This window comes from Hetaerina americana, unplaced genomic scaffold (assembly GCF_022747635.1).
Source record: "Hetaerina americana unplaced genomic scaffold, ioHetAmer1.1.p SCAF_22, whole genome shotgun sequence".
Classification (NCBI taxonomy): domain Eukaryota; kingdom Metazoa; phylum Arthropoda; class Insecta; order Odonata; family Calopterygidae; genus Hetaerina; species Hetaerina americana.
The window spans coordinates 4,504,118-4,517,155 of NW_027286786.1; the positions used below are offsets into that span (position 1 = coordinate 4,504,118).

Consider the following 13,038-nt stretch of genomic DNA (forward strand, 5'->3'; position numbering starts at 1 on the left):
ACCTGAAAAACAACCATCAAGTACCACTCTCCCAACAACTTTAAAAGAATAACTTATACAAGTATACCTATTATACGTAACTCATACAAGTACACACCTATTCATTATCATTTCTGTTTAATGTAGCTACCAAACTCTAGTACCTGACAATGCAGAGAAATTGTTATTCTTGGACTGCTTTCAAACTTTTCAAATTTTACGAATATTTTATAATTAAAAGTAATATTATTTTTTTTTTAAATCAATCAGTTTTTGTCCCTCAGGAGTTAATGTGAAGATGAAAAATTTTGATTTTAGTTAAACACTGACTAAAATTAGCTACCGAGTACATTTGATGCATCTCTGATTTATACTGGGCTACGTAAAAATGCACAAAAGCATTGAATTATAATTCCCTCCAAACTGCCCATTTGTGTTCTTCCTTGATGCACACTTTGGCGGTTCATCCGTGCAACTCTAAATTCAATCCAAAAAGAAAGCCTGATTCATATGTACACGTGCACTTGCAAACCTCCACCCTCCCAAAATATACACACACAATTGCTTGTTTGAGGTGCGGCTTCATGGAATTGATTTATTTTACACTGAAAACTTTAACTTTGAAGTTCCACAGTATTTTATTCAGCACCAGATGATGTGGTTGAACATTGAAGTAGTAGTATTTAGGGGAGGCGACCGACAGCTCACGTCATTTGCACCATAGGGGATGGACAGGAAAGGATGAAGGGTGGAGAGAAACCCGGTGTCAGCATTAGCCTACTCTTTACGAAAGGCGCCAAGGGATCCTCAGCTTAACGTCCCATCTGACGGATGGCGCACTCACTCAAGGTGCCCTCCACAAAGCACCTCAAGTAGGGATCGAGATACCTCTGAAAAATATTCAACACTGCCGGGATTTGAACCCGGGCCCTCAGGGTGGGAAGCCAGTACGTTAGCCCCCACACCATCTCGAACCCCTTGAACATTGAAGCCCAGTCTAAATAAATTACTGCGGCATCACACACTTGGGAGTTTCTCATTATAAAATAAACACATACGTTTGTTTTTTTTTAAATGCTTCATGTTTCCAAAGTATAATTTTTCTCTCAGCACATAATGTTTCAAAAATCATAATCACCACCATCATCATCTGGTTACACAGTTTTTGATTTTGTCGGACCAAATCGTGTGCTGTCGGCAATATTTTACAAAGGAAAAATACATTGCTTGAAAAATAAACCTATGCATTTATGTGACACCAAATTATGGCCTCCTCATTGAGATATCTCACATCCTGCCATTCTCGTCTCTTCCCCAGCTGCATTCATTCCCCCTCCGCCTGCTTCCACATGCTGTCTACTCCCTCCCCCACCCTCGCCCACCTCTCCCATACTTCGTTCTCCCCCACTCCGATGCCAATCCCTGGAAGCAACTTGCAATGAATGCCCTGGAAACAACCCCTCCCAACTGCATGGCCAACCTGCATCTCCTTCCGTTTACCGATCGCTTCCTCAACCAAATCCACCTCCCATGTCCCCGCACACACCATGCATGCCCTCTCCATCACTCTGTTTGCCTCCAAGGGCCTCCCTGAATCCACCGCTGAGCGGCCGCCTCGCTGTTGAGGGCAGAGCCTCCCCCATAACACCCTCTTTTGCATGCATCTCAAAATACCCCATTCCAAAGTGACAAATCTTGTTTTTGCTCCCAAGTCCAACATAAAACATTGGCAAATGCAGCTTATGTAAGTGCCGCTTGGGACTTGGGTTGACATAATGCAACACAATGCAATGGGGAGTGCCAATTACCGAGCATGAATAGTTTATAATGCACATGGTAGCTTTCAAAGCATGATGCAAATGGTAAGTCAGTAGCACCTGAGAGACTTCTCGATGTTGCAGTCATGCTCCCAGTCCAAGCAGGTCTAATGTCAGTTGGATGTTTATAATTTGGAGGTTCACAAATGGCAAATACATCCACTGAGACAACAGAGCCTGGAAATCATTGACACCTTATTTCAACTCCATTAGCAATCAACAGTGATCATAACAGCTGTGAATAAAAATGAGTCATTGAGCTCAAATAAATGAAATTGAGACCAGAGGCATCAAATTCATAACATCAGGTTACTCTTAAACTGTGACAATCACAAATTGTTTTGTTTAGCTGCGTCACAAAGTGGCATCTTTGATTATGCTATTTATAAATAAAAACACTTCTCCGGCTGAGAACAAAAGATATGATGGATAAATTAAACAATGACCCCAAGAAGGCTTGACTAAAATGTGTCTAATTATAACTAATTTGAAATATCTTTGGGAGAAATTATGCATGCTTAGGACTGTCTGAGCATATCCAAAACTGAAGAGATGGGTGCAGGTATCAGCAAAAGAGATAATTAAGCTGGGCAATTTTGTATTTACTCCATGTAGATCTACATGGTGGTCAAAAGACTTGACATCCATAAATTCTCCATGGACATTAAAGTGGTGGAATATCCCTCTAGCTGACAGAGATATACACATACACTCAAGGTTGGAGGTGATGGTCACATCAACCCCAATGTTAAGAAACAATAACCTCACTCCTAGTGTCAAATATTTTTAAAGGGCTTGACATTTTGGACAAACCCAGCATAAACTCCAGTCATTCATAAAATTTGGTCCATTGCTTCCATACTCACTCTCATTATTAAATTAATTTAATACTCTGGGTTATTGTAAACATCTACAGGGATAAAACATTGCATGAAATCAAAAGATATGCCGGTGGAGAATCGCCAGAGGAAAATCTGCACATTGTTTGTGCCACAAACAAAGTAAGATGAGAAGATAGAAAAGTAACACCACGATCTGAAATAGAAGAGGATTTATTGATATTGGTATTCTTCCAGTTAAGATAGGTTTTGGATGGGAACAGCCAACGCAATGGTACAGGGATACATTCCCTCGTCTCTCCTGACAAATCACAACCTAAGATCCTACCCTACAACAAAGGCCCTCTCCATCTCCTTCCTTCCTCCCTTCATTCCATTCTGCATCCCTATCCTATCCCAGCCCATTCTTCCTTTCCCTTGCATTCTCCCCTCTATCACAGTCTTCAACATCCCACTGCCAAACAATACACTCTGCATCCATCTTTCCAGCCAACTTTGGATTTCTCCTAACAATCCCCTCTCCTTCCCCACCATACATAGATCTTCCTCATTTGTTTTACTTTCAGTTCACTTCACCTTCTCCATCCTTCTCCACACCACATCTCTCAAAAGCCTCCAATCTATGCCTATCATTCTTCTTCGGTGACCATGTTTCCGCACCATACATAACTATGCTCCATATCAAATTTTTGACTAGCTTCTTCTTAACATCCTTACTCAACGTCCCTGTCATCAACTCCCTCCTCCTGTGAAAGCATCTTTGCCTAGCGCAATTCTTCTCCTTACGTCCTTACTACTTTGACCGTGTTGATCCGAAACACTTCCGAAATACTTAAACTGTTCTGCCCGCTCTAGTTTTTGCCCGGATATTTTATTGTTTAGCTTAGCCTTTTTCTTTTTAGAAAATCGCATAACCTTTGTTTTATTAATATTGATTCTCATCCCATACCCGTCGCACTGAATTTCCAATTCACTCAGCAATGCTTGCAACTTCTTAGTTGACTGAGAAAATAAAGCTTGGTCATCAGCAAACCTAACTGATTTTACGAATTCCCCGCCCACTTTCATTCCGATCTCCAGTTCTTCCCATGCCTCTTTGATCATTTCCTCTGCATATACATTGAACAGCACTGGTGATAATGGACAACCCTGCCTTACACCTCTTCCTAACACTGCCCATCTGGATTCTCCATTCCCCAGTCACACCTGAGCATTCTGAGAGATGTACAGGTTGCGGATTAGCCTCCTGTCCCCCCAATATAATCCTATTTTCTGCAATATACTCATTTAATTTTCCTTATTCACTCTATCATATACCTTTTTGAAATCTACAACACACGAAAACACATCCTGATTGCATTCTATATTCCTCTCGATTAGTGATCTCATTACTGCCATGCCATCATTCATAACCATTCCCTTCCTAAGTCCAAACTCATCATCCTCGAAGGAATCATTTGCCCTGCTCTTCCTTTTCATGATGGTCCTAAGAACCACTTTAGCTGCATACGAAATGAAACTCATTGTTCTGTCATTCTCACAATGCAGCCTTTCCTTTTTTTTAGAATAAGAACTAACACTGATCTAATGAAGTCCTCCAGCCAAATTCTTCCCTCATGAATTCTACAAAATAATTGTCAAGATTTCTTCCCCCATGTTCACCTAAACCTTGAAGTCGTTCCGCAGGAATGTTGTCTAACCCCTCAGCCTTAATTGATTTCAACTTGCTTACTGCCCTTTCTGTCTCACCATCAAACAGGCCTAGATCTCTTCTGCATACAATGAAATCCTCACTTGACATGTTTCATTCAATAAATCCCTAGGAGAACATAGTTACATTATTTTGGATAATTGATTTTATTTTTAAATATAATCTCCTTGTAGCTCAATACACTTTTCTCAGTGTTTTCCCAATTTCTTTAAGCCACCCAAAGAGAATGATTTCGAAAGATCCTCAAAATATGAGGTCCGCTGTGTTGGCGATGACCTCCTTGATTGACATGAATCTTTTCTCCCATGCCATTTTTTCAAGTTTGGAAATTATAAAAGGTCACAGGAGGTCAAATCTGGAGAATACGGGGAATGTTGTAATAATTCAAAATTTAATCACATAATTTTCGTCACTGAAACTGTGCAGGTGCATGACCGTGAATTGTCTTGAATAAAGATAGTTGATTTCTTTGCCAAACAAGGACATTTTTTCTTGATTTCTTCACTCAACTGGTGCAATAGCGGCGAATAATACTCTCCATTCATCATTTGTCCTTTTGGCAATTAATCAATGTAGATGATTAAATGAAGAATACAATGTATCTTTCCACTGTCCTTTATTCACGTACAACTAGTTTCAACACTCAAGCGTCATGATACATTGTATTCTTCATTTAATTAACATGAATTTCCACAAAGTTAAGCCGGGAACAATTGAATGTAGATGATTCCAAGCACATCCCAAAAACCGTGGCCACCACCTTTTCGGCTATTTCCACCATCTTTGCCTACTTCGTTGCCTTTGGAAACCCACTGTTTTAACTCTTCATTTATCTCTGGGGCATTGTGATATACTTATCCATGTTTTGTCCACAGTTATTTATCAACCTATAATGCTATGCCTGAGACCTCAAACATTTCACAAACCTTGCTTCATCAATCACTCAAAACCATGTCATGGATTTCTCCAATTATTTTTATGGAAGTCACTTTAACTTAAGTCCCAAACGATGTTCATCACTAGTGGATGTATGGCCAAGTTCAAATTAATTCACCCAATCATAAACAGTTGAAAACAGGAGCAGAAGTGCCATGAACTTCATCCAACTCAGTACTAACCCCTTTGGGTGTTAAGCTTTTAAATAGAAGTGTTTAATCACCACACAAAACTCATTTTTCTAAGTTATCAAAAGTTTGTCTTTCAATCAACTAAGACAATGAAACCATGTCATGAATATCGCTGAAACTTTAACAGCAGTCTACTGAGAGATTAGGCTTACTAAAAGCAAACCTTTTCTGATTCTATAGAGCTCCATCTCTTGGATTTTTTATGGAGTTGCTGAATGACCTGCATATTGAATGCAGAGTATTTTGTTCACTACCCACTTTCCTGAAGATTGCTAGCTGTCAAACTTGCTTTATCAAGAATCCATCATCACACAACAGCCGACGAGGCAAAAATGGAATGCTTTGGGTTTCAGCATTTCTGTTGACCCATTCCATTTACTTCACTGTTCACAGTTATCATTGTTATTTCCATTATACTAATCCTATGGCTTACGCAATGCCTATTTGATGAAGGATCCATGCTGCTTTCGGGAATTACCGTTGAGTAGGTGTGTTGATGGACAACTGTTTCGCCCCAGGCCTGGAGGCATCTTCAGGTCAAAGTGATCTGCGTCGCTATTTGGCCCTATATATAGAAGACGCTGGCAGGCTCGGAGTGCTCTGATTGGCTCTTTCTTGGTGGCAAATAGGAATCACCCTTTTCCACACGGAAGTCAGGGTGAAGCCGTCCTCACGGTTGAAATCATTAGGATTTTTCATTATTTCCACCGCTTCTCTTATGAGTCTTAGAAAATAATGTTTATCTCTCGCCTGCACTTTTGCTTGGTCAAACTCAATTGTGTGTCCAGGGTCCAACCATGCATGTACTGCAATTGCCAAGAGTCGGAACTGTTTCTTTTCTGTGGCCCTTTGGTGCTCCATAATTGTGCATGTAATGGACCTGCCCGTTCAGCTGATATAGGACTTCCCACATGTACACTTTATCTCATATACTCCATCTTACATGTGATCGGGGATTTGGTCCTCAGGTTTAGAGATAATGTCGCTGATTTTTCTTGCAGTGGAGAAGCTAGTTATTACATTCCGTGGGAGCTTACTTATCTCTACAGCCATTCCGGCGACGTACGGGATGGTGGCTACGTCGTCAGTTTTTCCTTTTCAGGCTTCTCCTCGCTGTTTCTCAGCCAGAATCCTGTTTCCCATCAGCTCCTTTTCTTTCATGGAGGTCCTTTCTTGGGCCATATGTTCTGGGCATCCGCTTTTCTCCAATTAAGAATCGTTTTTCCAATTGAAGCGATTCGGCATCTGAGATGGTATGGGCATGAACAACTAGTGTATTCACTACTGAGCTCTTCTGGGTGGGATGGTGGTGTGATCACGCATCCAAATACCGGTCGGTATGGGTTTTCTTGTGAGACACAGCATGGCCAAGGCTGCCCTTATGTTTTCGGCTCACCAACCAGAAAGGGGAGGACACCATTCTGTTCAATTTCAACCATGAATTTGAGGGCAGGATGTTGCTGATTTAAGTGTTTCAGGAACGATTCTAGTTCTTCCTTCCCATGCAGCCAGATTACAAAGGCGTCATCGACAAATCAGATCCAAAGAGATGGTTTCTTTGGGAGAGACTATTGCCTTCTGCTCAAAATTCTCCATGAAATTATTGGCTACCACAGGAGAGAGAGGTGATCCCACCTTCCTTCTGCTGGAAGTACTTACTATTCCAAAGGAAGTACGAATTCCTGAGGCTAAATTCTGAGAGGTCCGGGAAATCCTATGTTAATCCCTCCGAGGTGAGTTCTTTAATGAGTCGCATGGAGTCGTCAATTGGTAGATTTGTGAATAGTGAGACTACTGCAAAGCTCACCAGCACGTCTTGTCCTTTGACTTCGATGTTCTGGATGGTAGGAATGAACTCTGTGGAGTTTTTTACCAACGAGTCAATTCTTCTGGTGAAGGGTTGGAGAGAATGTGTGATGTATTGCACCGGCTTGTAGGTTAGTGCATCAATGTTGCTTATGATGTGTCTTGGGGGGGCCCCTCTTTGTAGACCTTATATAGTCCAAACAGACACAGTGGTTTGGCTGCCGATGGAGAGAGTCTCCATTTATCTTCCGCTGGAATGGACGATCGTTTGATTTTCTCCCTACTGAGTCATTCTATCTTCACTGTTGGGTCACTTTCAATTTGGAACAGGAGCAGCTATCCAATAAGGCTGCAATTTTGCTGTGGTAGTCCTCTTCCTTCATGATTACCATAGCATTCCCCTTATCTGCTGGTACGACAAAAAGTTCCTTATTGTCCCACAGTTCTTCTAATGCTTTGCTTTCTGCAGCAGTGGTATTGGGCTTAAGTGGATTTTGCCTTACAGAGGATTTGAGTGACATCCTCCCTTATTTCGTTGGCTAGATGTCTTGGTAGCTTACGCACTGCACCCTCAACTCCTATAACGATATTTTCTTTAGGTATCTCTTTTGGAGTAATGGCAAAGTTGAGACCTTTGGACAGGATGGAGCAAATATCTTCACTCAACACCTGATCCGTCAGGTTGATAAGCGCACAGTCCTTTTCAGGACCAGGAGTGCTCGGATGTTGGACTTGGTGGAGTTTCTAGAACTTCTTTATCTGTGTCTCTTTTGAGGAGGTGAAGGTTTTAGTGGACGAGATGTTCGTGATCTCATCTATGGTCTCCCAGTCCTCCTTCTCAAGATGCAGCTTAGCTTTCAATGAAGGCGATAGAGTTCTCTTGAGAAACAATCCAATTGGTATCACATGTTATGCACTCGCTCCCGAAGAAGCCAGATGCTTGCTCGTCGCAAAATTCTCTGGGCAACCTTGCTCCAAACACGGTGTTTAAGTGTGACACAGGATGGTATAGTATTCAAGTCTCTGCAATGTTGAAGAAATGCCAAGGAAGAGTAAAACATGTCTTTCTTCTCCCTTGGGTTCTCAAAATCTCCTCATCTTCCTGTACACATCCTCCCCGTTGAGGTGGTGGAAATTAATCCTAGGGCTTCCGTGACGTTTATTCGATGAAGGATCCATGCTGATCCGGAAGCAGCATGGATCCCATTCCCACTTCATTTAACCAAGCTTGTTGCTGGATTTTAAATAATGAAACTCAACTCATATCATGGCAGAATTTGTTACCAACTGCATACAAATTATCACATTTGAAATGCATTTGATAGCTGAAAGGCAGGAGCCCGAATTAGCACCTAGCAAAGGGAAATGGAAGTAGATAGGAAACAACTTCCAGAGGCAGAGGAGGAAAGCTGTGAAAGCCAGATAAGCTCACGGAATGCAACGGTGTTTATGAGTCCCAAAATTACATCAAAGCCCCACACCCAAATCCATCTCCCGAGAGGCTTATTAGAAGACCACAGGAGTCAGCAATTTTCATTAAGAAAAGCAACCTGGGCATCCCACCAGTTAATTTTGAGATTAATGATTTAATGATAGCCAAACTGGACTCTCCTTTTCCTTTAATCCTTCTCATGGCTGCATGAAGCAACACATTACCCTTGCCAGTAAAAACAATCTCATCCTGAAAACAATAAAATACATACACTGCTGCTATCAATATCTTCCCTTAATTCCAAAGAAACTGCGGGAGATGCTTCAACAGTGACTTTTAATGGAGTCATCCGCTAATATGCATTTCAATGCAACAATTTCAGAGTGTAAAAATCATTCGCCTTGACTGGGATTCGAACCCAGATCCCTCAATATCCGGTCGAGTGCTTTAGCCACTTAAGCTACCGAGGCGTCCTCTTAAACTCTGAATTTTTGGGGCTTTTAAAGGAACAAGATGTTGTGATGAAATGCCGTACATACAATGTCACAGGCATTCGTAGTCGTGCACGACGCGCAACAGTCCACGAGGTTAAAGCCAACTTTATAAACACTTATGGTGTTTATACTTTGACAAATTCCAGAGAAACTGCGGGAGATGCCGCAACAGTAACTTCTAATGTTTTTAATGTTAAATTTCAGAGTTTAAGAGGACGCTTAAGTGGCTAAAGCACTCGGGATCTGGGTTCGAATCCCAGTCAAGGCGAATGATTTATACACTCTGAAATTGTTGCATTGATCTTCCCTTAAATTATTATATTTGTGTACTCCATCCGTTAAATTAGAAAACAGCAGAAATGATAAGAAGTGGAATGTTTTTGTAAGTACAATGTAAAATGTAATCAAATCTTACGCTAGTAAAATAAGCGCAGGAACATGAATGGGTGGGGAGGTGAAGAGAGAGCTTCAAAATATACTGCTCTGACAGGGAAGTAGATTGTGCGAGGTTGTGCAAGCCTAAAAGATGAAAATGAGGCACACAGTATGATGGTGATAAGAATATTTCAGCATTTCACTTGAGTAAACATGGGTTCATCTATAGAATGGTATAAAATTGAATTGAATTATTTCAGTAAAATTTAAAAATAAAAATTTCAACCAATTAGATCTGAAAAACTAGCATGCAAAAACTATTTATTAAAAGTGAAATGATTGAATAGAAAAACAAGAAAATCATCGCGATACGCTAAAAATCCATGATCTTTATATTTTACCATGGTAAAATCGGAGTGTTCAAGGAAAAAATGCAAAATTCACAATTTCATCAAATGCCATGATCCACAGAAAAGTCGATCGTGGCATGGCAATTGCATAAAAAAAAATAGAACTGCTCATGAAAGGCTCAATGCTTGAGGATGGTACGCTGGATTAAGGCGTTGAGGCAATGAGGGGCAAACTACTGTTATGCAAACATTTCATTTTACTGATAACACAGCGTAATTTCTAATCTTCTCTCTTCCAATTATTTTATCATTTCATAAATTATTTATGGCAAAGGGACGAATCAGAGCAGAGAGATCCAAAATTGTCCTGGTGCACTTTTGATATTTTGACAAACCTCTCAGATTGGGGACACATATTTTTGTTGTTTTATTTATGTCCAGACCAATATCTGTTACCAGTGGGAAAAATTAATTTTGTACTCTCAAGATTTATCCCATAATTTGGAAACCTTCCCAGTTAGAAAGTAGTCTAAATATCTGGTTATAACAACAAATGGATTCCACAATAAAAAAATACAACTGCCCTTATAACTTACATCACAACATAAATCAAATTATAGATAGAAGATGAAGTAATTTTTGTTCAGGTAGATGAAAATGATTTGAAACAACTTATTTCAGATGTCCCAGGCATCAAAATTGGCCAAATATAAAAAGTATACAAAGTGAGAAATCAAGAGCACCTCTTTCCTGCGCCTCGCCATTGTCCAGGTCATTGCCGTCCGAGCAGCTCAGGAGGCTTGGGTCCAGGCTGCGCGTCATCAGATTCTCCTTGTCGGTGCGATTCTCCTTGTGTCTTCCCCCCCACGCAACCTGCTCCTCGTCCATGCTTTGCGCCATGATGCTGGATGACCCCTCGTCCCCATACAGAGTGACGGGCAGCTCCACGTTGTATGAGCTGCTCGACACCATTTCCCCTCCAGCACTTGAGAAACGGCGGAGGTGATGATGGTCTTGCCTCGTGGAATTCGTTCTGCTACCTGTTAAAGGCACACCACTCCAATGGCACTCACATTCAACGACCATTAAGGGGGACTTCCAACCTCAAAATCCTACACTGCAGCTCCATGCCACCAAAGGGAGACACGGTCAAACACCAGTGTAAGTGTGCCCTCCCAATCAATCCCTCAATTAAAAGACACTCAACTCACTATCACACATCACATGTATGCATACATGTATTAGCATTTACAGTCATACATATATAATTATTTTTATCCTACTTAATCTGAAACATTGTGCAATTTGAAGTGAAGAAGCCATAGACGAGCCAACAGATAGGATTTGGTTTGCATTTTATGTGGCCCAGCGATTTGCAAATATGTGCATTGCACTCTCTCCCTTGATACGATGCGTGTGCCAGTGGATGCGCTTACGATGAAGCATGAATAACAAAAACACGAGGAAGATATGGTATCGTGATACAAATGGATACACACATACCGAGGGAGAATATCCTTTTTCATTCCATGTGATCAATTTGAGTTTTCTTTGCAATGAGAAGTAACATTTTTTCTTTATTCCCAGCCAATTTCATAAAGGGTGAAAACATTGTTTTACAGGAACATTGGCAATATCTGATATCAAGTGAATATCAGAACATATTTTCCTAAGAAAGCTAAACTGATCACGTAGCCAGGGAAGCACAAACGCCTGGCAATGCCTGGAATCTTAGATAAAGGATTGCTAATGCAGATGTGGACTCTTCACTTGGAAGCAAGCATTCTCTCCCTGCCTTCTTCACTTCAGGTCAGTGGATCATGCAGACATGACAAAATAGAGAGATGAGTGGACAAAGTTCACACAACATTAATGACAGACTTTCAGATGGGGCAGGAATTATAACCAACCACGGAGAGCAACCCACAAAAATGTTTACAGTGCCAAGTGTGGGTCACACAAGCCACCTCTAAGGGAATGACTTCTGATTTAGCGTTCAAAGGAAGGTTCTTCTCAAAACCAAGAATCAGGGAAGAACATATATGTGAAATTCTACATGAGGCAATGGAGTCAGTCCAACAGAATCACTGCTTTTGTTGCACATGGTAAGGGAGAGTGTGTTGGAACAAGGAAGGAGAGAGACAGCTAACGTGTCGCCGACCACTGCCGGGTGATTTTTAAAGTTGATGGAATGGAAGGAAGTGGATGGCAGCAGGCAATATTAGGTCACCAAAGTAATTCAGAGTCCAAGCAAAAAATTGACAGGTAAAAATGTAAGAATGCAGGATGAATATTGTCCTCTCATATTGACATGAATTTTTGCCATGGATAGAAAAATGAATCATGAGGACAAAATGAGTGCAATAATATATCACAAACAATCACTCATTGATTCACGGACATCAGCAGAGCGAGTCAGTAGGGTAATAAACAGTGAAGTGGAATGCAGCCAGTGAGGAATGGCAGTAGTATCGAATGAAAAGGAAGGAAAAAGCATCGTAATCATAGTGAATGTGAGTAATAGAATATTATTACTGGAAGTAAAAGTTGACATAGTGCACTTGGTTATTATTCAGGTCTCCATGCTGACAAGTATTCATCGGGGGAAGAAATGTGATACGTGGTCAATTAGATGAAATAATTACTGGTGTTCCAGGAAGCACTCAACTGATATTGACATAGGATTGGACCAAAAGGGAAACATTTGGCAGGCAAAGGGAGAGATGAGAGATGGGGCAATCTTCATTAATTCTCTCCAGCAGTCTCTAACTCCATATTCATCCCAGGCAGTATGACCAATTGACCTTATTAACGCAGTTGCACAAGAAGGTGGCTAACCTGGGTTTCTAAATGCCTGTGAACCTGCTTAGAGGGCACTCGAGTATTTTTAGCCCAGACGATGACACGATACTGCATCAATGACCATGGATATGAACATAATCATGCATATACAATGAACCTATACAGGTATATAACTGTTTAATATGTAGAATATCTGTTGTAGAGACATGAAAAGAATGGACATAACATTTCTTTCTTTCATACATATATTTTCTTAATGAAGGGAATACACTGGACAACTCATGCCAATAATAGCATGAATCTCAA

At 40.8% G+C, this 13,038-nt stretch overlaps 1 protein-coding gene across 1 annotated transcript in view; it reads right to left on the reverse strand.

Annotated features, from left to right (window-relative positions):
• Cep97 (centrosomal protein 97kDa) overlaps positions 1–13,038 on the reverse strand; it is a 64,408-nt gene that overhangs the window by 35,429 nt on the left and 15,941 nt on the right. The window contains exons 9-10 of the mRNA XM_071586412.1: positions 10,674–10,970; positions 1,857–1,973 (exon numbers count right to left, since the gene is read on the reverse strand). Coding sequence (XP_071442513.1) covers positions 1,857–1,973; positions 10,674–10,970 — 414 coding nt within the window. The remainder of the gene's footprint in view (positions 1–1,856; positions 1,974–10,673; positions 10,971–13,038) is intronic.